Genomic DNA, 26,687 nt, shown 5'->3' on the forward strand with positions numbered 1-26,687 from the left:
TGGTTCAGAATGCGGCAGCCAGGTTGGTCTCTGGGTCATCTTGGAGAGACCACATTACTCCTCTGCTGATGGAGCTTCACTGGCTGCCAATATGTTTCCGGGCAAAATACAGAGTGCTAGTTATAACTTTGACTGTTGTGTAGTGACAGGTTATGGGCATGTAAAGCCTCATTGCAGCTTCAAATCTGTTGTGTGGAACATACAGATGTTGTGAAGAATATTAAATATAGGTCATTACACTAAACACATTTTAATGTTTGTTTAGAAGACCAATTGTTTGTAGTGGTCACTCATGACACAGAGGGCTGGTCCTAGAGTTTTGAGGCCCTCCTAGGCAAGGGTGTAGCTAGAGGAGTGGGGGCCTGTGTTCACCCCTCTCCCTGGCGGCCCCTCAGAGTGAGATAATGAAGAAAATAGAGAGAGGTGGAGCTGGCGGACCCTCAGGAGTTGGGGGGGGCTGGGTTCTTTGAACCCTTCCGCTCAATTATAGCAACACCCCTACTCCTAGGCATAGTATGACGCTGGCATGCACTCCTAGCCAAGAAGTGCAGAGCTCTAGGAGTGCCTGCCAGCCAAGAGTGGTGTGCGCACACATGGAGGCAAGCTCCTCCTCCACCACAGCCCACCTCTCCCCCCTCAATGCCAAGCTGGCATGAGGTTCCATCCAGCACATGGCTTACTTGTGCCAGGCGAGAGCTGCCAGCCAGCAGGAGGACAGACTGTATGCCCCAGGCTGCCACTGCTGCCTCCACTGGGGCACACATTTGCCATGGCCTAGACTGAGCCCTACCAAGTGCTGCCTCCGTTCCTCCCTCCCCCTCCCCCTCTTCATCACCTTCTCTACTGCCACCCTCATTAGTGAATTGACCTGGCAGAGGCCAGCACCCCTTAAAACCTGGCACTCTGTGGCCACCTAGGTTGCCTGTGTGCATGTGTCGGTCCTGATGACACAAATGTCATAATTAGAAATGGAACCTGAAGTTCAGGTAAACTTCCCTAAAATTGTGATTTGTACTAAAAGGGTTTGCTCCTGAAATCACAGATGCTTGGACTATCATCCCAGGAAGCACAAACCCAATCCTGCATCTTGAATAACGATGTTTATTAAGGAAAACCCATCAGAAACATGTTAGAAAAGAAATATTTAATACACATGACCAGTTGTCTAGCACTAAACAGTGTCTATATCCTTCTAGACAGCTCAGGTGACCCACAGCATAACCACCCTGAAACAAAGGTTTTTTTGGAGTTAAACTTTTGGATTTCATTTCATCTCCCTGGCCTGTGTTAGCCTGACAGCCTCAATTCAATTTCCCCAAGAAGTGTCTGAGAAAGGAATCATTTTCCCACAGGTCCATGGACCAGTTCAAACAGTAGTCCCTCTGGAATTTAAAGCTAGCTCCATCCTGCCCCCTACAGTCAGAACATTAAAAGTGTCCCTTAGCATGCCAGAAACATGTATCATTTTGAATCCTAGGTTGGGAAATCAAGTCTTTTAGGAAAACTTTCAGTAAATACTGTACCCTGTAGAGATGCATGGATGCATTATTGTAATCAGTATTGTACTGTGATGCTAAAGAAATATGCAGAATTTGATGATATTAAAAGTGTGCTGGATTTTTATTTTATTAGAAAAACCTTTTCAGACTGTCTTACAGTGGTTTCGCTCCTACCTCTGAGTTCCCTTAAAAGCAGTCCTTAGCTGCTCCACTGCTGCCCTGCCACTTTTCCGGGCACAGTGCTTGCTCTACCAAAGGCTGAGTGCAGCTGCGGTGCTGTTCCCTGCAGCCTGTATTCAGCCTTGGCACACATGCGCGCCACCATGTGCCTGCTGACATCGCACATAGGTTGCAGGGAACAGCGCTGCAGCTGCGCAATGCCTTTGGTAGGGCAAGTGCTGTGCAAGAAAGGTGGCGGAGCAGGTAAGGACCTTCTTTTTAAGGGAACAGCTCACCGCCCCCCGCCCCCCCCCATAAGCCATTCATGCACATCCCTACTCAAGGCAAACTACTAATGGTGCAAAGAGTCAGTCTTTTGCATAGCCACTTTCACTCTGTTCTTTTAACTCAGTACTTAGAGGATTTCCAGCAAGATTTTCAGACTTTTGGCATTTCATTGAGATAATGGTGTAAATGCTTCTGATGAGGAAAATTCCAGATATAACTGCAAAGTAGCTGCCATATATTAGGAACTGCAAAAAAGCAAAGGGGGAGATAGTGAATATTTTAGCTTTGTCTCTAGTGATAAAGTATAATTTTTCAACCACTTTGTCCGTCCACACATTCTTTGTCTAAGCATTGGTTAGTGAAGAATCATAATTCCAGAATCCTTGGCTGTTATATAACTTCATCCTTCAGCTCTTGCATACATATAGCCTCAGTCCATACCACAAGGGATTTATACAAACCATATGGTTCGGATAGATAGTCAAAAGTTATTTGCAATTATACCAAGTTAATTGTGTATGCTGCTATTTCGTTGAAACCAATATCCAAGTGGTCCAGTATAGAAAGAGCACAACACAATCCAGACTGCAGTGTGCCACTAAAGGTCCACACTGAAGTACTGTGCATGCAATGTTTTGTAAATCCTTCATTCTTGAGTTACATGGTCTTTTCTGATCCTTTATTCTTGGTTCCAAGCTCCCCCCCCCCCGGCATCTCCAAGATAGGCCACATGTTTCCTGGTCTTGTGGTGGCAAGTATGAATTGTCCCTTTGGCCTAAGCAGGGTCTACCCTGGTTTGCATTTGAATGGGAGACTACATATGCACACTGTAAATTATTCCCCTTAGGGAATGGGGCTGCTCGGGGAAGAGCACCTGCATGCTTGCCTGCAGAAAGTTCCAAGTTCCCTCCCTGGCATGTCCAAGACAGGGCTGAAAGAGACTCCTGCCTGTAAACTTGGAGGAGCTGCTGCCAGTCTGGGTAGACAATACTGAGTTACATGGACCAATGGTCTGATTCTGTATAAGGCAGCTTCCTATGTACTCTTTGTCAAGACCACATGTGTGCTTCCCATTTTGCGGGAGAACAGAAAAGGTGCAATCCAGCGGAGAGAACCTCAGCATCCTTTAAAAAAAAAAAAATTCTAGCCCTTATGGCTGTGAAGATAGGCTAAGAGGTGTGTGGCGACGACTGCAGAAATGGCAGGGATGGCTGGGCTAGATTTCCAGTGGTGCAATGACAGGGAAGACTACTCTTCTGCAGAATGCTATAGAAGAATTGCTGGATTCTTCTTTTGTCTTTAGCCACCAGTTACAAAGAGACTTGAAGTTCTCCTAGGGGCAAGGTGGGGAGGAGAGCTGGTCTTATGGTAGTGAGCATGACAGCTGTTGCTAAGCAGGGTCCACTTGGATGGGTGACTGCATGTGAACTCTGTAAGATCTTCCCCTTAGAGAGAATGGGGCCATAACTCAGTGGAAGAGCATGGTAAGGTCCCAGGTTCAACCCCAAGCATCTCCAGGTAGGGCTGGGAGAGACTGACTCCTGCCTAAAACCTTGGCGAGCCGCTGCCAGTCAATGTGGATAATAATGAGCTAGATGGACCAATGTGATATGCATACAAAAGAGCTCCCATGATGGGCGTTTCCAAGATATTTCAATATGAATAGCTTATCAAGGGAATATTCCGTTCTTTTATAATTAATTCAAGAAAACGGCATTGCAGTGAGTCTTGCTCGAGATCACGGCAATGTATATATTGAGCTAGTTTTAAAAGGAATTGAATATTCTTTTGATACAGATTAATAACTGTTGCAAACATGAATCCTAGCAGCTCTCCTATCTATGTATTTATTGTGCGTTTACCCCCTTCCTTGATCCTGCTCTTTGTTATGGTGCAGTACTTGAGGCTGCCTAGCTGCATGCAATAAAAAAGTAACTCGTTGGCATTTTCAGACACTTAGTTTTGCTCAGCAAAATACATGTCCTCACTCAAACACCATTGTTAGGTCAGGAACTGATTCCACCACTATCTTCACCTTCTCCCAGTTATCATTAATGTTCTTGTTAAGATAGCTTTACAAGCTCCATGACACACTGAAGCAGGGTGCACTCCAGACCCAATGGGTAGACCTCTCCCTGGTTACAGGGTCACTGAAGGATTGACTCCCACAAAAGGGATTGGTTCTTCAGGCTGGTAATGCTTACTCTCCTTTAGGGTAAGCTCCTTACTCCCCCTCCCCTTGGGTATCCTGGACTGGATAAATTAGGAGACCCAGACCACCAACCATCCAACTGGAATCAATGAAGAACCCTCACAGAATGGGGGCAATTGGTCACCCACCCACCCCGCCAGGCTCCAAGGCTCATTAACATGGTGCTGAGGAACTTCCCTTTCCCACAGAGCACTCCAAACCATTCTGATATAAGAGTTTTTTAGTTATGTGTACTTGATTGAGAAAATATAAAAGTTGGTAATAGGAGAAACAAATCAGATTGTAGAATTCACAGGCACACTAAAATAAAAAGAAACAACCTAACACAGGCTGAGTTCAGGTGTAGGACCAAACCAGAGTTAAACGGGGCAGAGGTTGGAACTGCAGTACATCCAAATGTGTTGAAACCAGAGTTTCACAGCTAAAGAGAGCTCTGCTTTGCCTCGCCTAACTGCAAACTGAACCTTTGGTTAGCACAACGGTTCGCTGCTGAGACCTCTGGTTTGTCCACCAAAGCGTTACATCCAACTCATAATCGTGGTTTTGCGGAGATCCTCAGACTGCAATCAGAGGCAGTGTCACAGACCTGCCCAGGAATGTGGATGCTCTGTTCAAGTGGCGCTTCTTGCTGGCGGCTTCTTGGAGAACCAGCCCCGTTCCTCCTGTCACCTATGCAGCTATGGAGTTGCCTGGCAACAGGGATGCCGCCACGTCCCATTGCAGGCTCGACATCCTCTCGGGGCATTCCCTCTTCCCACTCTGTCCCTTGCTCCCCCCCTTGCTGGGCAAGTGGGAGGGAAAGGGGACAAGATGACAGGATGGGCACTTACAGTGATGTATGTTCAAAAGCACAAACACTCCAGGTGGCTACATAAGCAGGGTGCCCCATCACAGTGCCAGGAGAGGAACACTTAGTGGGGTGTGTGCATGTGCATGCACCCAGGGTTGGGTCCAAAAGACACCCCCAAGCAGGGATTATGGAGCAGCCAAGTTATTTTTTCTCCCCCCCCCCCCGAAAGGTTGGGGAAGTGGGGGTCCAGTCCCTTCGGGATTAACAGTCTCTAGGCTTACTCATAACTTTCTGTGAAGAACAGTTTCACATTTACTAGGTGGTACTCATGTACTTATCACACATTCTCCCACAGACGACTCTCTCACGAGAGTGCCAAGCCATCAAGGCTCAAAATCGAGCCAGGATGCTCTATAGGGGAAAGCTGCAGGGACAACAGGCAAGTGCTGTCCCGATGACTGCTACCAAGTAGCTGTCAGAGCATGCCCCCTACCAGCCTATCTGCCCATGTGGACCCTTGCCTGTACCCCAAAATGGTGACACTGCTGTCCTGAGGCAAGGCTCCCCTCTCCTGTGAATCCACGCACCGGCAGATATGCATATGGTGCAACACCATATTGTACCATGCACCCAGCGTTTCCCCCTTCTGTGCATGTGGGCAGGCTCTGACACATGGGGCATCAAAATCCTCTAAGGGTTTTTTAACCCTAATCCACACAGCTTCATGAGGATGTGGTGGGGTGTGTGTGTGTGTGTGTGTGTGTGTGTGTGTGTGTTGCAGCACTCTAGTTTAATTTTTTGCCATTGAGAGTTGGGGGACCCCATGCAAGTTGGGCCCCCATGGAGGGATTAGCTTGAGCTGTGAGCATGTAGTCCAAAGGGAGACCTGGGACAAACAACCAGTTGGTCCTCCCCAGGGTATTAGCCCTCTCATGAGAGGGATAGCTAGCTGTCAGCAAGCCACATGAGCAGGGCATCCCTTCACAGCACCAGGAAGAGAGAAAATAGTTGGGGAGGTGGGGCCAGATTTAAAAGGCTGCCCCAAGCAGGGATTCTTGAGTAGCCAAGTTCTGCTTCTTTCACTGAAAGGTTGGCCCCAGCCCCTTCCCCTTTTGGGGGCTTGCGCTCCCCCAAAGCAAGGCAAGTCAATAGGGTCAGTAGTGCTCCAGTCTTAGAGTGCCCCGCTACTGTGAAGACAGTCACCCAATCTGGTGTGCACCACTCCATCATGAGTATAAGGTCATGGGGACCCCCCCCCCACATAACTAACTAGCTTAATCCGCACAGAGCATCTGTGTACTACAACTTGATTGCTCCCCTCACCCCCTGCCACAGCCCCCCTCACCTCAGAGATCTCTCCACCCTCACCTGAGCCACACTCCTGCTGCTCCTCCTCCTTCCAGTTGCTTCCATCCCCCTCACCTCTCTTGGTCACTCCTCCATCCCTTTACTCACTCCCCCTCACCTTTCTTGGTCATGGCTGCCGCTCTGCTGGTGCCTATTGGCCCAGCTGCAGCCCCCTATCCCCAAAGACCTCCCCACCCTCACCTGAACCCTGCTCCTCTCCACAGGAGCAGCAGCAGCAGTGGTTGACTGGGCCCTTCCTTGCTGCCTCCACTGCCATGGCCGCTTGTTCCCCTCAGGCCGCTGACAGGCTCAGGCCCGTCCCTCACCCTTCTTTCTTTCCCACCCTTCTTTTTCTCTCTTTCTCTCTCTTCCACTCGCTCTTCCCTTCTCTTTCTACTCCTCCCTTCCTTTTAACAGCAACCTCCTTCTGCAGGGGTTCTTTCCTCCCTCATGAGCCCTGCCCACTATCCTTTTTTAATATAGATAGATAGATTCCTCTCCTCTACAATCAAGAACATCTTCCGATCAGTAGCATTCCAACTTACCTTAGCCATCACAGGCTCCTCCCTATCTGTATATGGAATCCCCACTGCCCAATCACCACAATGCCACAGGCCCCTCCCCCATCTGCATATAGAACCTCCACTGCCCAATCACCACGGTGCTTCTGCTCGCGATCTCTTGTGAGAGCTGCCAGGCACAGGATTATCCACGGGTACGCCTTAGATAATGAGATAGATAGATAGATAGATGAGAAGAGCCATCAGAGGAGAGGGAAGAGAATGGCCGAGCAAAAATTCTACTGATGCCTGATGGCAAAACACCCCCTTCTTCTGTGGACAGATCTCTCATGAGAGTAACAGGCCCTTGGGCTTGCTATCGATCCAAGTTGATGTGTTGGGGAAAGCGGTGGGGATGGGTACCTAGCTACTGCTCTTCTAGTCTTGGTGACTGTGGCAAATTTGCTGTCAAGCATGGCTCCTGCCAGCCTGTCCCCCCATGTGGACATGTTCACCCATGCCCATGCCCTGCTGGAAAGTGTGGGGCTCCCCTCTCCCACAAATCTCTATGTTGGCAGATCTACATATGGTGCAGTCCTGGACCTGGGAATTTTGAATGGGTTTAAACCCAGTGTCTCCCTCATCTGCGCAAGTGGCCAGTCCATGGAACATGGAGTGTCAAAATCCCCTTTTGGGTGTGCACAAGGCTTCACAGGGAAAGGGGGGCACTTGCAGACATTCTGTTCTGTCCTCTATCATGGAGAGTTGGGGCCCTATACAAGTGGAGCCCCCTTAGGTGGGTTGGCTCAACTCGTGAGCACAGAGAGGGTAGACCAGCGCCCTCACAGCCGCATGCTCCTCCAGGGCAAGCCCACCGGCAGCAAGCTGCCAGTGTAGAGGAGCTGGATGTTGTTTGGGTCGGCATGGACTGCTTTGCTGAGGTTACCCCTTGCAACATCATCCCAGGTGGGACAGACCCCCCAGCATCCTTTGCCTTCTCTCATCTGCATATCCTCTCCTAGGATGTCTTCATGTTCCCCTCCCTTTCCTGAGTAACAGGGAAATACCCCGCCATGCCCCCCACCCCCATATTCGTACTTGTGCAGGACTATGTGAGTGTAGGACTCTTTGGGGGGTGGCGACGGCATCACTGTCAAAAGAGGCACTGGCATGACATGCCGTTTATATGCTGAGAGCAGGCAGACCACTCCAAAAATGCACAATCACACTCAGCATGCCCCCTTGGAGATTGTGTCCAATCGCGGCTGCTCTGCCGTGGTGATGCTTTGCCCACAATCTGGCTGTGGAGCTTGCAGGGATTGGCCTCAGTGGCCAGGCAGCAGCGAGGGGCTCCCCTCTCCTGCAACTGGAGGTTGGCGGGCTGTGGTTTGACCAGCATCTGTGGTGCGATTCACAGTTAGAAATTGAAACAGACTGAATCACCAAAAAAAGAAAGCAGCTCTCAAGCAAACTAAGCTATTGATCCCTCATCTCAAAAAGAGAGGGAAAACCCCCTTTTGAATTTGATTGGTCTCAGCCTGGCTACAGATCACAGGGCTCATGTGGATTTCCGGGCGCTGTTAACCCCTAACTAAGTGGCACAGCGGGGAAATGCTTGACTAACAAGCAGAAAGTTGCCGGTTCAAATCCCCACTGGTACTGTATCGGGCAGCAGCAATATAGGAAATTGCTGAAAGGCATCATCTCATACTGTGCGGGAGGAGGCAATGGTAAACCCCTCCTGTATTCTACCAAAGACAACCACAGGGCTCTGTGGGTGCCAGGAGTCAAAATTGACATGACAGCACACTTTACCTTACTCACTACACACATACTGACATTAAGTACTTTCAGTTATGAATTATAAGCAGTTCCCCATAATATCATTGGATGCAATGCTAATAACTGATAGCAAAGTACAGGTGAACCTTTCTTATTGTTGACTTCTCTTTAAGGTCATGTTGTACCTGCTCTTGATTGTACCAGGTGATGTAATATCTTGATTTGTTATCACAAGTTAAATACCCAAAGCCTGTGAGGAAACCCCTTAACATTATCTTGTTCCTGAGTGTAGAGCAAGATAATGCTTAGAGAGAGAGAGAGAAACATTTTACAGAAGAAAAAAACAGTACAAGAATTTAAAATAATCAAGGATCTCAAGGATCACTTTGAACATTTGAATGGGTATTACCTGGGAGTTGCTAATTAATAGACAAGGAATTATTAGGGATCAAAAGCCGCCTTCTTTTCATTATTCAGAAAGAGGCAGCTTATCTATACTACCATAAAAATATAAAGTGATATATTAACGGACCATCCTGTTTTATCAACTTCTGTACTGCTTAACATTAATTCAGGCATTGTACCCAGAATTCATTGTACCCAGAATTACCCAGTAATTTGAAGTTATACAGAGAAGCAAAGCTTTATCTTTTGCTGGTTTTTAAACTCCCAGGGTCACACCATTAATTGCTGATCCTATAGTTCACCTTATTCACTATTTAGTTATGGCTAAATAGTTATTTAAGTTGCCATAAAGCTGTCATCTGCTGGTCTTCCTAATATTTAGAATGTGATATCCAAGGACTACTTGACCACCTGGTCTATGGGAGGAGAGCTGGGCTTGTGGCAGTAAGCATGAATTGTCCACTTAGCGAAGCTGGGTCTACCCTGGTTTGCATTTGAATCAGAGACTACATGTGTGAGCTCTGTAAGATATGTTAATGCTGGTATTTATTATATATTTTCCTAAAGATGATTAGGTTTTCAGATGAAGTCAATCTGATTACCTTTTTGATTACTTGTATCTAACTTTACTGTATATTGTACTTTTACAGTATATCCTGTGCAAAAGTAAGTTTCACCTCTGTTCAATGGGGCTTACTCTCAAGTAAGTGGGAGGAGAGCTGGTCTTGTGGCAGCAAGCATGAATCGTCCCCTTTGCAAGCAGGGTCTGCCCTGGTTGCATTTGAATGGGAGACCACATGTGTGAGCACTATGACTCTGTATATGGCAGCTTTGTATGATCATTATGTATGCATATTATATTTTTAGGACACAGGTTATCATGCTCAGTGTGTTACCTTCTCTTGGATATTTTGGCATATTCTACTCTTGAATGTATCTAGTAGTGAATGGTCACCAAGCTGGCATAAAAGAACAGACAGTTGAGAAGGCCTCTCCAACGTGCCGAATATCATGAGTCAATGGGGAGAGTAAATGTGTGCATGCACACAGATATAAAGGCAATATTCTGAAAATGCAGCAATAGAGCTGAGTGAGAGAGGTGAAGAGCTAGCTAATAGTTAGCAATCTTACAATTTATCATGTTTCAAAAGTATATTTAACCTTTGAGAATCTCTTTTGCCAGTTTTATTATTATTATTTATTACTTATTAATTTGATTTCTATACCGCCCTTCCAAAAATGGCTCAGAGAGGTTCACACAGAGAATGTGTATGCATGAGGGAAAAAGTGGCATGGGTGGCTCTGAGATTTGTAGAGTTTTTCTTCTCCTTTTCTGAGGCCAAAGTCACTTGCGGACTTAAAATGGAATTTTGAATGCCAAAATGTGCTTTTTAAACAGAAGCTGTACCCAAAGGTAAGGTGGCTGTTGGAGTGTTCCCTATGGAGTGATGAGGTCACCGCACAGCCTGTATCCTGCCCCCACCTGGGTCCTAGGTACAGGAGAGGATGAAGGAAAGTGCAGGGGGAGCCCAGGGCTGGGCTGGTCCCACAGACATGTCAGATGTCACAGAGCTCTGCCAAGACAGCAGGAGTGTTCCAGCAGTTAGATTTGTCAGAGGCTGGCTGATGTCATGAAGGATATGCCTTCAACACCAGAGGGTATGCCAGTGTGACACAATTGACAGCCCCATTGTTTAGAACCACAGTGCCACAATCCAGCGTGGTGTAGTGGTTAGAGTGCTGGACTAGGACCGGGGAGACCCGAGTTCAAATCCCCATTCAGCCATGAAACTAGCTAGGTGACTCTGGGCCAGTCACTTCTCTCTCAGCCTAAACTACTTCACAGGGTTGTTGTGAAAGAGAAACTCAAGTATGTAGTACACTGCTCTGGGCTCCTTGGAGGAAGAGCGGGATATAAATGTAATAATAATAATAATAATAATAATCCAACACATGTTTAGGTATCCTTGAGCCCACTGACTTCATTTGAGTGTGGCATCTGAACAGATGGAAATTTCTTTAAAGTTATGGAATTAGCAACATGATGTAAGAGCAACAAACTGACCTGAGTCTTGATGCCAAGTCCCAGACCTTTGGAATCCACCACTGTAACTGTCACAATAGTCTGAATTAGCAGTGCGACAAAGTTGTTGAATCCGAACATTAAGGCATAACGTTCCATGCTGAGGTTGACTGCAATCTGAAATCTAAGATTTAAACATTGGTTAAAATTCGGACATTCTAACACCTACAGTTGTAGTTTTACTTTCCCTTACCAATCTTTCCTTATGGGAGGGGATGGGAAGCTTGCTCAATTTTATTGGGAGTTATAGATGTGAAAACATTTTACCAAAGCATTGTAAAAGGCTACAGGGACAAAATGGGTTGAGTTTCTTCAACTAAGCATATTAATGTGTTCATTAAGTCTTCTCATTAGTATGGTATAGGTCACGGGTTCACAATAACTTATGGGTAATATGTCTATCTTTTGTATTTGCTTTCTTTCCCAAACCCCTTTATATGATTCATACAGCTGATAGCAATGGGATTTCTGAGGAAATGCAGGCTATCAGTGAATGACCAAAAGAAACATGCAACATTTGGTATGATGGGGTCACTCCCACAGAAGCTGTGGTGTTAAATATGTGCATAAATACTGCAAACATAGCTTGCATTCAATTCATGGCTGACTTAAACTTACCTTTGTGGTCACAACAGGGGCATGGCAGCAGAGCCGAAGCATGTGGCGAAAGGGACTAATCTTGGGGGTTTTTTGGTTAAATTTACATACCACATACCAAGATATCCAAAGCTGCTAGACACAAGGCCTTTTGAACCAAATGGCTCTACCCTCTGATGCACACCCATTACAATGAGGAAAAAGAGCCTAATTTTAGGTCATGCCAACTTATTTCCTCTGTATCAGAGTTCGTATCTAGATATTATGAGATTTGTCGGAGCCAGTTGATAGCTGGGTTTGAAAAGCACAAATAACATACTTGCACTTATACATACACCAAGAGTGTGCTAACTCTAGGTTTTGTCATGTGGGAGAGGGTGGCACACTTCTCTCAGGAGCCACAGATCCCAGAATTCCTTATTTCCTGCTGGCATTTACTATGCACAGCAGGTAGAGCCAACAAGGCTTCAGGGGCAACTCTAGAACAAGTCTGGCAAATAACATGATTAGGGGAGTGAGGATTTTGCTATGCATTAAATATGCATAATTTAAATACATGTTATGGATTTAAATATGCATTAAATCCAGAGGTAAAGTAATTAAAGTTGCTTGTCTACCTTATTAACAACGCTTACATGAAAATTTCAAAATTATACTGAAGATGAGCCAAATTCCTCTTAGAAAATGCTGTCTCTTTGGATTATTAGGCTGTTCCAGTCTGCTTTCCAGGCTGGTTTTCTCTTCCTGTGGGGGAGTGGGGAGACCATGTGGGGTGGGGAGAAAGCTCAGTAACAGGCCAACTGAAATCTTCAGGGAAGATGACCCTGCTCCCTGCTGCACACATGGTCGTCTCACCTAGCCCAGTTCCTGGCCAGGAAGGATGCTAAAGGGCTGATCTGACTCCTGTGGTATTGGAGAAGTCTCTCGCATACCTTGCTGCACTAGCTTCTGCTGCTTGTACTGGGCTAGAGGACTGGGTGAATGAGGCTTCTTTAAACAACAGAAGCCTTTTAAATAATTAATTCAAGCTATAGGACCATGGTATAATAAGACTGTTTTGTCTGACACTTTGCTGTAAAGTTCTAGTCTGGTGGAGAGGGGAGCAGGAAATATTTTGGGGGGAATGCCCGCTACCTTTTGAAGGCATCCCCGAGGTAGCCCATCCACTAACCAATGGGAAGGAGGGATACGGATCGTGATTGTGTGGCATCTACAAACAGTGGGAGCTAGTGCTGTTGATAGGAGTTATGGACCCCAGAACATATGTTGGGAAATGAGGCTCTAGTTTCATGGGTATATGAAAGAAAGAAAAAACAACTGACACTAGATCCGCAACACCAGAGACAGGCAACAGTATCCAAGGAGCATTTTGTCACTTATGCATAATGAAAGGCACACATGCTGTTCTGCTGGATCTACCTATACATGCAACTTGGGCAGCTAGAAACAAACGCTGCCCATCAATGCTCCAAGTTTCCAAAAGTCCCTTCATGGGGGAGGGGGCTATGTTACAAATTTGTCTGGGCCTAGAGAAACTGTGCCTGGGCTGGCTGTAGCTGCAATGGCAGCTAACAGAGAAATGGGTAAGCTTTCTGTCTTTTCCTCTCAGTAGTTTTGTGTGCCTTGGCACAAGCCTTTCAACCTGCTCTCCCCACTTCGTCCTCCCTCTGTGCCTCTGGTTGTGTGTAACCTTTCCCCTAGGGAATGGCTCAAACAGGACTGAAGTGGTACATTCGTGTAGAATCCAAGGGAAAGAGTTGTGGTATGCAAGGACAAGGCAGAGGACTTGAATCATGAATATTAACAGTTAAATGAACTAGATACTATATACAGAGAGGCAAATGCTGTCTGCCTTCGGTGTCTTGGGGCTGGCTGTTTGTTAGCCCCACCTCCACTCTAGGACTGGAATACAAGTAACTAAAGCCCCATTCAAAAGCTGGCCTGGATCAAGGAATGAATTAACCAAAAACACCACCATTAACATAGGTCCTCCTAGACAGGACTGGCTCTAGGTTTGAGGGGGCCCTTGGCCAGGGGGCCCACCAAGGCATTTTCCCAAGGAGCCCTCTTGAGCCAGCCCAAAGCCCTGGTGGTAGCATACCTTAGCAATGGGGGCAGTGGCACCAGTGGCCCAGAGCACTCCACAGCAACTGTACTAGTGGCTGCCATTTCTTTTCCCCCCACATACCAATAATGCAATGTCCCTGCCCTTGCTTTTACTGCATTACTACAGTGCAGCAATGGAGGGCATTGCCTTATTGATACAAAATATGGTGGCCACCAGCATGGCTGCCAAGGAATGTTCCAGCCTATTGCTGGCCCCATCACCAAGGTAAGCTGCCACAAGAGCTTTAGGGAGGTCTGCTTTGGTGATGGTAGTGGTGGTAGCGGATTTTCGGGCAGCTGCTGTCTTTTTTCTATTTCTGCACAAAGTTGGAGACTGAGCAGGACCTGTGGGAGCTCTGATGGCCCTAGACCCCCAGCCAGTGCCCACGTTGGCTGACCCCTGATGCCAGGCCTAGTCCTAGATATACTTACGTTGCTATTGTTATAAGGAACATGTAACAAGCCTTAAAAATGAGATAGGCACCATAGCAGACCCAGATGTCCCTGGTAAAATGCATCAAAAAGAGTGTGCCAGCATCCAGTGCAGAGAAGATTCCCAATGCCAGCTCCCCTGTTAGATCCCAGTTCACTTTAATGTAACCCACAGCCAGTGATGTGATTGAACCTAGGAATAGAGATGAATTTTAGGCTTGTTCTACTTTGCAAAGTCACAAGACCCACCAAAATGAGTTTAAAAGAACAAATATGCATCTATCTAAATAGCCATGTTGAGACACAAACATAATTCTTGAGGAGCTGTCTGTTGTAAAAAAAATGAGTCTTAAAGACCAGGAAATTATTGTGGTAGGAGTTTCATGTGCTCAGAGCCTACATCAGCCAAAGCCTACTGAACAGCACCTAATGTATAGAACCAAAGGGCTTACAATTGCACTAACCAGCTCCACTGTGTTAAGTTGGACCATTGTGGCTGGGGATGATGGGAGTTGTAGTCCAACCACTTTTAGGGACCCCTGTATTAAAGTGTTCTGATATTTATTATTTTTCTATTTCCCACAAAGGCTGGTTTTAGAGGTTGATCTGGTCAGGCACCTACTGAGACCCACACCTCTCTGCAAGGGGCCCACCACAGAGAACGCCTGGTCCCTGCTGCTGCTCATTGCTGCCATCTGCACACGAACCCACCTGCCTGTTCCTTCTGTCACAGAGAGGGGGGGCGAGTGAATACATTTTGGCAGTTAAGGGGAGGCGCTACTGCTCCCACCCCCACCCCACCCCACGCCACTGCCAGCTCATTCCTTGAGAAGGGTGCAGACAGTGATGGTGGGCAGGAGCAACAGCATCATTATCAGCTCACTTGCTCACAGCAGTTGGCAGCAAGGAGGAAGGGGGCTCCTCTTAAGAGACAACCTGTTGAGAGTGTCTTGCCTGAGCATCCTCCAAAGCCTGGAGCTGGCACTGTTGTTTCTAAACACTTCTGTGCTGCTTTTCTAAGTGCTTAAAGCAGCTCACAAAATGTAAAAAGACAATTAACACCACTGATACAAAATAGAGCCAGCAAGATGATCATAAACGTACAACCACCTGCTCACTAACTTCAGGCAGCTATGCATGGATGGAACTAAAATGGTTTACAGCCCTTACAATAGGTAAAGAGGCTTCTACCAGACATTTATTTCAAAACCTAGGTGCTACAACCGAAAAGGCCCTGTACTTGTTCATGTTCCAACTTCTTGAAGAAAGGCAGCACCTGATCTGCCAGCTGCATCTGATGCGTGGGCTAATATTGGGAGAGGCTATATTATTTAGGTTAGTTCAAAACTCTGAATAACTTCAAATATCAAAACCAGCACTTTATATTTGATTCAGAATAACAAGGAGAGCTAGTGGAACTGATGCAGCATAGATGCAATAAGGTCCTGCTTCCAAGTCTCTGTTTATAATAGGTAGTGGCATTCTACACTTGCAGCATAAAAACTGCCATAGGCTGTCAATGAACATCAGAAGCCCTTTTCATCTAGCAATTTTCTTAATTGACCGTGCAAGAAAGCTAAGATGATTCTGCCTGCAAACACAAACAAAAAGATATCCTTTAAAGCTCTTTCTGCTCTGATTCTGTTATGTGGCATTTAATAATAAAAGCTGCAATTCCTTCAAAATAAATGAATTGTTCAATCTGTTAAAGTTGGAGAATAAAAACCACCAGTATCATCTACTCAGGATTTACTCTTAAGTTACCTAACTTTACTAAATGAGGTTACCAAGTTTTTATTTACATGCACAACCATTACTTTCTATAAAGATTTTTTTTAATGAAGTTGTGCAGCTTTTTAGAAACTGGGCTATGGCTTATTTTACTTCAAAAATATATAGATTGCTTACATATTGCAAATGTTTAAATGAGGCTGAAAATCGAGTAATTTCTAAGCCATTGTCCTTACAATGAAGAGAAGAGGTTAAGCAGGGCTCACCTTGGGATAGGTGACTACATGTGAGTGCTGTCTGCTGTAAGATTTTCCCCTTTGGGAATGGGGCCATATCTCAGTGGCAGAGCATCTGTTCTGCATGCAAACAAGTCCTCAGTTGAATCCCTGGCATCTCCAGGTAGGGTTGGGAAAGACTCCTGCCTGAATCCTTGGAGAGCCACTGCCAACTAGTAGAGGTGGTACTGAGCTAGATGGATTGATGATTTGACTCAGTATAAGGCAGCTTCCTAGATTCATGTCAGAGTTCAAATATCAAGACTCATGCCAGATAATGTCTATGGTATGTGCAGATGTGCATAGTTCCCAGAGCTATTGGACCAGAGAAATCAAACTGTCATCCCTGGTAGATCTGAGCTGCTTTTCTCTGCAGATTAAGTGCATCAGAGTGGATGGTTTTAATTTGGTTTTTGTCACTGAACAGCAGCCATCTCCTGCAGCAATGACCAATTATTGTGTGAAACTGTTTTTAGTGTTGTTTGATTATTTAGAGGTTATGCTTGCTGCTTTCCTTTACTGGAGCACATGGCTCCTCTAAATCTTTAACAAGGGGATGGACAATGGCACAGATACTTGCCCTCCTTCAGACTCTGAATATCAGTGTCTTCTCAAGTGCGTTCTAATGGATTTTTAAATTACCACTTACTCAAGAATGTTGCTAGTGCTTCAACTGCTCCGTTATACACTTCAGAATTATGAGAAGGTGCTTTAGCTTCCCATAGCACTTGGACATAATTCAGAATCTGGTTAAAACCTGCTGTGGCTAATGCCCACCATATTGACCAGTAGAGGAGCTTCTTGGTGGTGTAGCATTCCTTCAAGTCCTTACACAGTTGCACAAGCACCAACAGAAAGCTATTCTGATCTGGTACTTTGGAGAGCTGGCATTCAAGTAAGTCTTGAAAGCTGACCGATGCTGTTCCAATGTTGTCCTGTTGGTCGTTTGGCTGGCTTGATGCATTTGGTGGATGCTTATTTGCTGGTCCACAGGAAGTTTCTGAGGAAGACTTTCTATGAAAGAACATAGTTTTTTGAGGCATGGGCAGAAAAAATGAAGCAATAAATGCCACAGAGACAGAAGCCATTGTGATGGCATTCAGATAGAAATAAGACACATGGGCAAAAGAGACTAAAAGTTGCCCCAACAAGGAGCCCACAGTGGTTGCCACCAGTGTGATGCTTCTGCAATATCCTGTGACTTTCTGGTAATGCTCGGCACTCACAACACTGTATATGTAGGCATAATAGGCAACCTCTGTGGCAGTTGCCATTCCATAGAAAAACTCCACCAGTTGCATGGCCATCACGCCATATGCAAATAAAAGCAACAACCATGTAATAATAAAGCTCATTCCCTGGAGGATAATGACAGGCTTATAGCGTACATAGTCTGTAATCAGGAGCACAGGAAACAGCAGAGCCAAGTAGGAATATGTCCAAACTGGAAAAACATGTTGCGTTACCTGAAAGAAAAAAGAATCCTGTTAATACTGAGCTTCTAAAAATATAAGTTGAAAGTTTGGGGTGGTCTCCAAATTTCAGTGAATGAATTAATAAACAATCGGTGTCCATAATATTAGTGCAACCATCATCTGACATGTGTACAAATTGTGTTGGCTAGAAAATTTTCTAATGTTAACTCCCAGAGGATCCATTTTCCTTTCAAGAAAGAATTAAAAGAACTCGTGCCCTCAGAAAGGAATCCTACGAGATTGTGAAGAAACTGGGGAGAGTTGCAATTGTCAGGGCAGAAGAGGGGTAGAAACCCAGTCCATGAGGAAAAGATACGCTAGCTGCCAGCAAAGGCCAGCTCTCTTGCCTATATTCCCCTGATCATCCCATCGCATGTCAACCTACCTGCAGCTGAGGTCTAATAATAATAGCTACACAGCAGCCTCCTCTGAAAGGCAAGCCACACTTTGACATAAGCAGAGATCCACATTGATGGCCTCTCATTAACTATAGGCTCATTTAGATATTTGTGAGCGCTGCTGCGCTCATGGTTAACAGCTCTCAAAGCAGGGAAGAAGTCCCGCCCTCGAGCTGTCACTCACCCCCTCAAGCTGAGCGCTCACTCTTACAGTGCTGTTAATGTGGAGAGGGAAGTGATGTAGCTGTGGTGGCCGGTGCTTCCGTGAGCAGCAGCCTCAGGTGTTCCAGGTGATGTAAGTGCCGGGCATCACGGTTATAGCAATTCCCCTTTCACAAAAATAATGCTGTAAGCCATGAGCGCTCAGCTCAAGCAGGTGAGTGACAGTCTCCGGGGCAGGAACTTCTCCCTGTTTTGGGAGCTGTAACTGTGATCACAGCAGCACTCATGAAGTCTGAATGAGCCTAGTGAACTCTCTGATTTAGTGTAATCGTGTGGAATGCCATCATCACACCCTCCTAGGAGGTGCTGCCGCTGCTGTTATGAGGGCATTCCATACCAGAGCACTGAACCGCATGGTTATTTACAAATGGTACTAGTGGTGAAGTCCACCCACAAGGAAGCATAGTTTGGTGACTACTACTCTAAAATTATGCTTGAACTGGCTTAAGACAGAGGCTGCATTCAGACATAACACAGAACCAAAGGTCCAGGTTCTGCTCCACCTGCACCCCTCCCCCATGTACTTACCTGCCTGAATTCAGACATAAGTCTGTGAGACTACAGAGAGGAGGGGGGAGCTGGCTGCCAGACTTCCTCTTTTGATTGGACAGCTGCGGCAGCCAATCAGGATGGAGACAGGGAGGCACTTCCTTCCCTCAACTCCGGTTCCAGGGAAGGCTGCCTCCAGTTCTGCATTCAGACATAATGGAGGCAGCTGCAAACCTGAGGCCCGAGCAGTGAACCTCACTTCAAACTGAGGCTACATTCAGACATCACACAAAACCAGAGTTACAGGTTACTGGCAAACCTGTAACTCGAGTTACGTGCAATGTCTGAATGCATGCAACCACGGCTTTGCAACCAAACAACGGAGTTCAGTTTACTTACCAAACTGGAATTTGGAGCTGGGATTTCTCCTCAGTTTCACCACTTTAAACCTCTGTTAGAAGGGGTTGTCATGTTGTCTGCATACATCCACTGCTATAATGGTGGTACAGGTTATCTGACCAATGAGAATTCGGCTCAGAGCAGCACTAACAGTGGTTACACTCTAGAACTTACCCAGCACTCCAAGGTGTGTTCCCTGACTGAATGCCATGCTCCTCCCTGCACACTTCCTACTTTCTCTGCATGCCAACAGGCACACCAGGCCCTGCTGCTCTTATAATTAAAGGGCCAGCAGCACTACCAGAGAGCATTGCTTGAAGTCTGTGATCCTTGCAAGGTGGTAGATCTGTGCTGGACCTGTAAAAACACCCCCCACCACCCTGTGAGCGATTTCCTGGAGCTGTGAAGCCATGCCCACAGCCTGGCACTGGCATGGCAGTACAAGTGGGTGGAACCAAGCTCGGAGGACCAGAAAGTGGGAGGGGGAACTCTAACCTGCCTCTGGAGTTTCCCAAACTGGGAATGGGGGATTGTCTGCGATGTGATCCCCAGTTTAGAATGCTAACTGCAAACGGCAGTCCTAAGCCAATTCCTGTGATGTCTGAATGCGGCCTGAGAGTTCAAATTGGAGTTTGGTAACTGAAACCTCAGTTTGAGTTAGGGTCTAAACTGCGATTACATGCATTCAGACACACAGTTACATGAAACTCAGCCACGTGTAATTCTGGTTTCATGCGATGTCTGAATGCAGCCAGAGAGAAGCTCTCAAGAACCCTAATCCCCTAACTGTCTGCATCTATCCATACTGAGGTCCTGCCACAGTACAAGCTCTCTGCTGGTCTGTCACCAAGGGGCTGAAGATGAGGCCTACACCACTTGTCTGCATTTAGCCTGTGGAAGTAGTGGTAATGTATCCAGGACAGAGGTAGCTATTTTAACTAGATTCAGAATGGAGCTTAATGGAATGTTGCCCGCTATGGACTCAGAACTATCCTGTTAATACAACAGTCAAAATCCAGATGAACCTTCCACTAATATATGCCAGAATTTTCTGTTGCACAAAGGGGAGGAGGGATATTTTTGGTGATCTCCCTCTCCCTCTGCAGTACACCAACATGGACAGAAATAGTTTCAAGAGGCAGCTGCAGAGATCACTGAAAATCACACCCTCACACAATAGAAAACGGGTTCATTGGTGGAGGGTTAGTCTGGATGTTGGCCACTATATTCATGTGGCATTAAATAAATATAATTCCTTCAGCTCTGTGGTATTTATGTTTTCATACCAGAAAGGATAGTCTCTTGGTACGGGCACCATGAGCCACCTAATGCTGCAGTGGGGAAATGACTTGATTAGCAAGCCAGAGATTACTGGTTCGAATCCCCACTGGTATGTTTCCTAGACTACGGGAAACACCTATGTCAGGCAGCAGCGATATAGGAAAGATGCTGAAAGGCATCATCTCATGCTGCGTGGGAGATGGCAATGATAAACCCCTCCTGTATCCTACCAAAGACAACCACAGGGCTCTGTGGTCACCAGGAGTCGACACCGACTCAACAGCACACTTTACCTTACCTTTACAAGCACTGTACTAAATTGGAGATACATACTATTTTCTCAGTGGTTTCTTTCATCTCCTGGCTAGGAGATGTGAAACTTAGGCTCTAGAGGCAACATATTCTGGCCCTCCCAGAAGTATCACATACATCCTTCCCAGTTAATCTTTACACCTGGACTCCACTGACTCCTCACAATATTGCTGGCAGGTGTGGTGGGCTCACTCCAACATTAGCAGCTAGCAGTTTGAATGTTGGGTTGATTGTTGATAACAGGAATGTGTGCTGGGGTGATGTTGTATAGGCAGATTAGTGCTGCCACATAGTCCACCACAGTATCTGAACATCTCTGAACAAGTTCATGATTTCTTCATACCCAATACTTTATAGAGCTATACAGAGCAAGTACCTCATCGATGGTCAAGTTTTTATCAGGTCCTGTTAGATAAGGTGTAAGGAAAGGTTCTGATGGTCTCATCATGGAGAAGAAGCCATATATACAAAGGATCAAGGTGGGGAAAATCCAGTTTCTGCTTTGTAGTTTTCTCCAACAATCCATGGTTCTGCCAGCTAAAATATAGAAGAGAGAATACATAACAATGGAAGAGGCTCTCCAGTGGGGAAAAAGGTTATTCTGCAAAGTGAACTTTGAGTGGTTTTGCAAGAGAACCCTTCCTGATGAATGGAAGGCAAATAGAGATGTTTAAGTATGTAAAAATGAGAACATCTGAGGGAAAACTGCAGTTGGTGCTTTCTTCTATGTATTTGATAGGTGTACAAAGGACTACTTGGAAAGTCTATAATTACGACACTGCCATTCCAGTTTAAGATTGAATGGTAACCAGCTTGAATACCTGCAGTATTCCCAAAAGATAGCTGAGGAATGTTGAACTTTGGAATCTCATCTGTGGCCTGTCCTAACAATCCAGCAGAGCACAGTTACTGACCAGTCTGACCTTTGGGGTTGTGCATTTCATGAGCATAAGGAGCAAGCTTGCTCAAGGGAAGTTCCTCTCCCCCTGTTCCCCACATCTGTTTCCTGCATTCCCAAAAAGCTTCCCCTGAGGGTCGGAGGATCTTTTGGAAGGTGGGGAAGGGTGCAAGGGCTGCAGAGGGAGGAGGAGATCAGGCACTACTGGGTGAGGAACCTTCTGTGATGGAGCTTTTTTCTTTCTCATTCCCTTGAAGCTCTCCCTGGCTGCATTATAATGAGCCCCTGGTGGCGCAGTGGTAAAACTGCCACCCTGTAACCAGAAGGTTACAAGTTCGATCCTGACCAGGGGCTCAAGGTTGACTCGGCCTTCCATCCTTCCGAGGTCAGTAAAATGAGTACCCAGAATGTTGGGGGCAATATGCTAAATCATTGTAAACCGCTTAGAGAGCTCCGGCTATAAAGCGGTATATAAATGTAAGTGCTATTGCTATTGCTATTATATTGTGCAAGAGAATCAGTTTGAGGGCTGACTACCAGCCTTGAGCCTGAAGGTTTTACTGCCCAGAGCCTCTGGATGGGGCAGTTTATAAATGTAATTTAATTAATTAAGTAATTAATAAAAGTATCATGGTTCTGGAAAGTATGAAAGGGGAAATGTGCATTTCCTCCCTTTGAAACATCCCAGTATACTGCAGAGCTTTTCTGATTGTGTGACATACACCTTCCAGCTCAGTCCTCCCTTTCAGAATACTTACTATAAGTGTACAAGACTGAGCAAACTAATTCCCCTTTTCTCCCCACCCTCTATTCCCCGCTCTCCACTTCTTGCTAACCAACTGACATCCTGGCTCAAGAATCCTAACATTCCGTAGGTCATAGGAACATAGGAAGCTGCCATATACTGAGTCAGACCATTGGTCCATCTAGCTCAGTATGGTCTTCACAGACTGGCAGTGGCTTCTCCAAGGTTGCAGGCAGGAATCTCTCTCAGCCCTATCTTGGAGAAGCCAGGGAGGGAACTTGGAACCTTCTGTTCTTCCCAGAGCAGCTCCATCCCCTAAGGGGAATATCTCACAGTGCACACACTTCTAGTTGCCCATTCATATGCAACCAGGGTGGAAGATCACCTGGAAGGCCACATGGAAGGCCACAGACCTGGTAGGTGACATTTTTTGTTTGTTTAAATAATTCCTTTTCTTGTAATTTAACAAACATATATTCTTCTGGAAATCTAGGGCGTCCTCCCTGGAGCATTCAGAATCACTACCATACTTCTGAGTGACCCTGTATACTTCCAAACTAATAGGTATGTGGCCACCTGATTTCACTCAGTAGATATGATAAAACAGGTTAATCTCTGGTATAAATAGATGAGGTCAATCTGAAAGATTCTAAATGTGAAGAAGATGGAAAAAAGGATGAGGAAGGGAATTATAGAGTGCAGTAATTCACACTCTTAAATCTAATTTAGGAACTCTGCTACATTCTGAAATGATATGTACTGTGTGCATCATTTTTTAGAGGAAATTGTGGCTCCCTCCGCACAGATGAGGGCCACTGTCCTAAGTGGGCCAGGATGGGCACGGATCTGAAGGAACTCCTGACCACACCCACCTAAAGGGCTTGCACCTGCCCATGAAGCCCACCCCTCTGCAGTGGCAGTGGTGGTATGAGCTAGCTGACAGACTGGCACCACCATTGCCTGCACTGTCAAACCATCTGCATTTGAAGTAAAGCTTGGGCTTTTGAGAGAAAACACTGGAGAGAAAGAAATTATGATAAAAGGACTTGGCAGAGAGAGTGGTGGCTTCTCTTCTTTCCATGCCCCAAAAATGGGAGGATGAAGAATTACTGCTGCCTGCTTGCCAATGCCTGAGAAGCTAGGGGATGAAGGTGTGTGCGTGCAATGAGGGTCTCTCAGCACACAAGGGGGGGGGGCAAGAGCTCCGGACTGACTCTGGTTCAGATAATTAGCACTTACCACTGCATTCTCAAGATATTTGCATTGTCAACAAAATTCATTCATCTTATTGAAGATGGAAGAATCTTGAGAAAAATACTAGAAAATACTTGCCTCTGAGAAAGAGCCATCAGTTCATAGGAACATAGGAAACTGCCATATACTGAGTCAGACCATTGGTCTATCTAGCTCAGTATTGTCTTCACAGACTGGCAGCAGCTTCTCCAAGGTTACAGGCAGGAATATCTCTCAGCCCTATCTTGGAGAAGCCAGGGAGGGAACTTGGAACCTTCTGCTCTTCCCAGAGCGGCTTGATCCCCTGAGGGGAATATCTTGCAGTGCTCACACATCAAGTCTCCCATTCATATGCAACCAGGGCAGACCCTGCTTAGCTATGGGGACAGGTCATGCTTGCTACCAAAAGACCAGCTCTCCTCTCTCAAATTCAAACATTTTCATCTTTCTTTCTTTCTGTTTAGTCAGTATTATTTGTATTTAGTATTTTCTTATCTGTATTAGCCCAGCAGGACTAACCGCAGTTGGCCAGGGTGGGTGCTTGGGGACAGGGCATGTAATTTTGATCTAGAATATGGTGTTGTGGAGAGGATCCCCTAGCATGCTTCATCAGTCAAATTAACATCCCCCGCTAACCAGTGTGGCTGCTCTGGAAGAAAGGTTAAGTAATCTGAAAACAGATTCCTTGAAGTTTTTCACACCCAACTTTTAGTTCACATCTCCTTCAGAATGGAGATGTACATTCACATATCGACCAAATTTATCCCAAAGTCTCTGTGATCTATCAGGGAGCACTTCACACAAATTCGGGTTTTTCATTGCGTGTTAGATTGTAGCCCGATTTCTATCCAGGGTAAAAAAAATTCCACTTTTTGCTTCCTTTTTGGGGGCAACTTTGAACTTGCAGTAAAGCCTCGCAGAAAACCCACGATAAAGCCTGCTGTTGGGAAAGCTTGCTGGTGTCTGTTTGACTCTCAGTGTTTCCGTTTTCCCTAATTGACAGCGCCTATTGCTTGTTGCATTCCCTGAATTAGTTAATATTGCACGCATAGGCTATTTTAATTAGTGATGTCTGATTTTTTAGCTGCTAAGCTGTGTTCTGTGCTGCATGCCTGGCTGGCTATGTAAGCCTGTTTGAACATAGAAAGTTCAAACAAAATAGTCATGCTCTGCCCATATGCTCTCCCCTCTGAGGATTTTTTGAATCGTTGAAGTATGAGCTGGAAGCAATTCTTGCACTATCAGGTTACTTCCAAGCACAGGGCAAGCAAATTTAAATATCACACATTCATACATATAAATGTCTGTGGTTGTGCACAAGCATGCCTGTAAAGTTTCTATTAATGTGCTTGTCAACACCCTGCTTTTTGTTCTGACTTCATCTACTAAAGAATCCAGAACAATGGAATCTACCATATCTGTTACAGTGGATGTTAAACAACCCTAGAGAGACCTGAACTGTTCTGACTTTCTACACTTCTTTAGAAACATCCTTCCAAAGATTTCAACTGTTCTTGCTGGAGAGCCACACAAGCCTTTCTCAGAAGTTTCAGAGGAAATTCCTCTTACCTATTTAGCCAGCTGTGACTTTCCTCCAAAATTCTGAAGGTTCCAGTAGAACACCCAGTAAGTATCTCCAGATAGTATTCGAATGGTCTTAACTTATCTTTTTAAAAATACATGATACACTCCCACACATTCTTATCAAACGGAAACAAAAAAAAATGCCTGCTGTTCTACAACAAAGCAAAGTACAAGACACAAATGGGGGAGGGGCATATATGCCCACCTGCAAGGAAGTGGACTTAAAGCAAACGTTGTTCTATGGCTTAGATGAGTAAAGTGATTTCATTGCCCCCTTCAACTTCTGGCATTCTAAAGCTCCTTGAATGCATTTTTCAAAATCAGTTGTGTGGGTGCACAATTAATAAGGCTAAGAACAACTATACACTTTTATAGCAACCAAATGGTTTTGAGGGAATAAGGAGAACTATGTAATCTAAGATCAGCAGTACACAATCAGGAAAAGCATAAGGAAAATGCTATAAGATTCTGGCTAATGGTTAATTCAAGAAGTGGAATATTCCATCTCTTAGTTATGTGTTAAGCCCTTCCAATAAAAGAAGAATCCTGCAGCAAGACAGAGCATGTCAAAGTCACCCCAAGCTGCAAAAGCCAGGGGCACCAGACAGTGCTTTAAAACAAAGAATATTTTTCCCCTTACTATTGCCCTGTGGGTGGGGAATGCTCTCTCTCTCTCTTTCTCAATTGTATCACTTGAGTCTGGCTTGTTTTGCTTTTGCTGTAGAGTCTCGTTAATCTGGATAGGGTTTTCCACATTTTGCAAGACTCTCAAATTGTCCTATAGAATGCATACAGAAGTTAGCAAACCTTATTTAAATGCCTCCCTCAAATTTCTCACAGAGGTTTCACTGAAAGCGGACTCTTCAGTTTTGCCCTGAATTTTGAAACTTCAAAATTTCAGTAGCAATTTTGCCAACAGGTTTACATCTCCTTTGTATATCCCTAATTATTTTCTCTTCCCCTTGGCATCTCTGATCCCTTTCCAGCATTTCTTCAAACAATATCACTGTATTTTCTTATTTAGTTACCTATGCTGTATGCTCAGGTCCTTGGCTGGTTACAAAAAAGCAGTCTTCTCCTTTGCTTGCCTCATGTGATAAAGTAGCTTTTTCCTCTCTCCCTTTCTTGTACTTATTAGCCTTTTCTTCCAGCCAACGTGTGTCTCAAAATCCAGATATTTTAAAGCCAGTTGGAGGCAAACATTTTCAGATATGGCTTATTCCAGCTCTCCTTTCCATCTTGCTGTAGGCCTCTTCTTGGCATATCTCATTTTGCTGGGTGTCCTACTAGTTTAGTTTTTGTGGATCTGCAGTTTTGCAATACTTTGGCATAGTTTCTTTTGTCGTTCTTTCCTGTTACTCTAGTCTTTCAACTTTTACAGCTGACAACTCCCTGAAAAAACTGGCTCTGTTCCAGCATCCATTTTGTAAATGAAGGGAATAATC

General features: G+C 45.4%; 1 protein-coding gene across 4 annotated transcripts; it reads right to left on the reverse strand.

Annotated features, from left to right (window-relative positions):
• Positions 1-1,081: 1,081 nt before the first annotated feature.
• On the reverse strand, positions 1,082-25,386 carry SLC19A3 (solute carrier family 19 member 3). 4 transcript variants are annotated; one of them, XM_053304815.1, is made up of 6 exons: positions 25,228-25,386; positions 21,159-21,319; positions 16,856-17,672; positions 14,201-14,393; positions 11,048-11,189; positions 1,082-2,191 (listed from the first exon to the last, which is right to left on the reverse strand). In XM_053304815.1, the coding sequence occupies exons 2-6, from the start codon at positions 21,306-21,308 to the stop codon at positions 2,027-2,029; spliced, it is 1,467 nt and encodes a 488-aa protein (XP_053160790.1). In that variant the 5' UTR covers positions 21,309-21,319; positions 25,228-25,386; the 3' UTR covers positions 1,082-2,026. The 4 variants fall into 4 exon arrangements, with proteins under 4 accessions (XP_053160790.1, XP_053160791.1, XP_053160793.1 ...); XM_053304816.1 differs by lacking the exon at positions 25,228-25,386 and adding an exon at positions 22,439-22,510; XM_053304818.1 differs by lacking the exons at positions 21,159-21,319; positions 25,228-25,386 and adding an exon at positions 19,190-19,564.
• Between the last annotated feature and the right edge of the window lie 1,301 nt (positions 25,387-26,687).

This window comes from Hemicordylus capensis, chromosome 3 (genome assembly GCF_027244095.1).
Source record: "Hemicordylus capensis ecotype Gifberg chromosome 3, rHemCap1.1.pri, whole genome shotgun sequence".
Lineage (NCBI taxonomy): Eukaryota > Metazoa > Chordata > Lepidosauria > Squamata > Cordylidae > Hemicordylus > Hemicordylus capensis.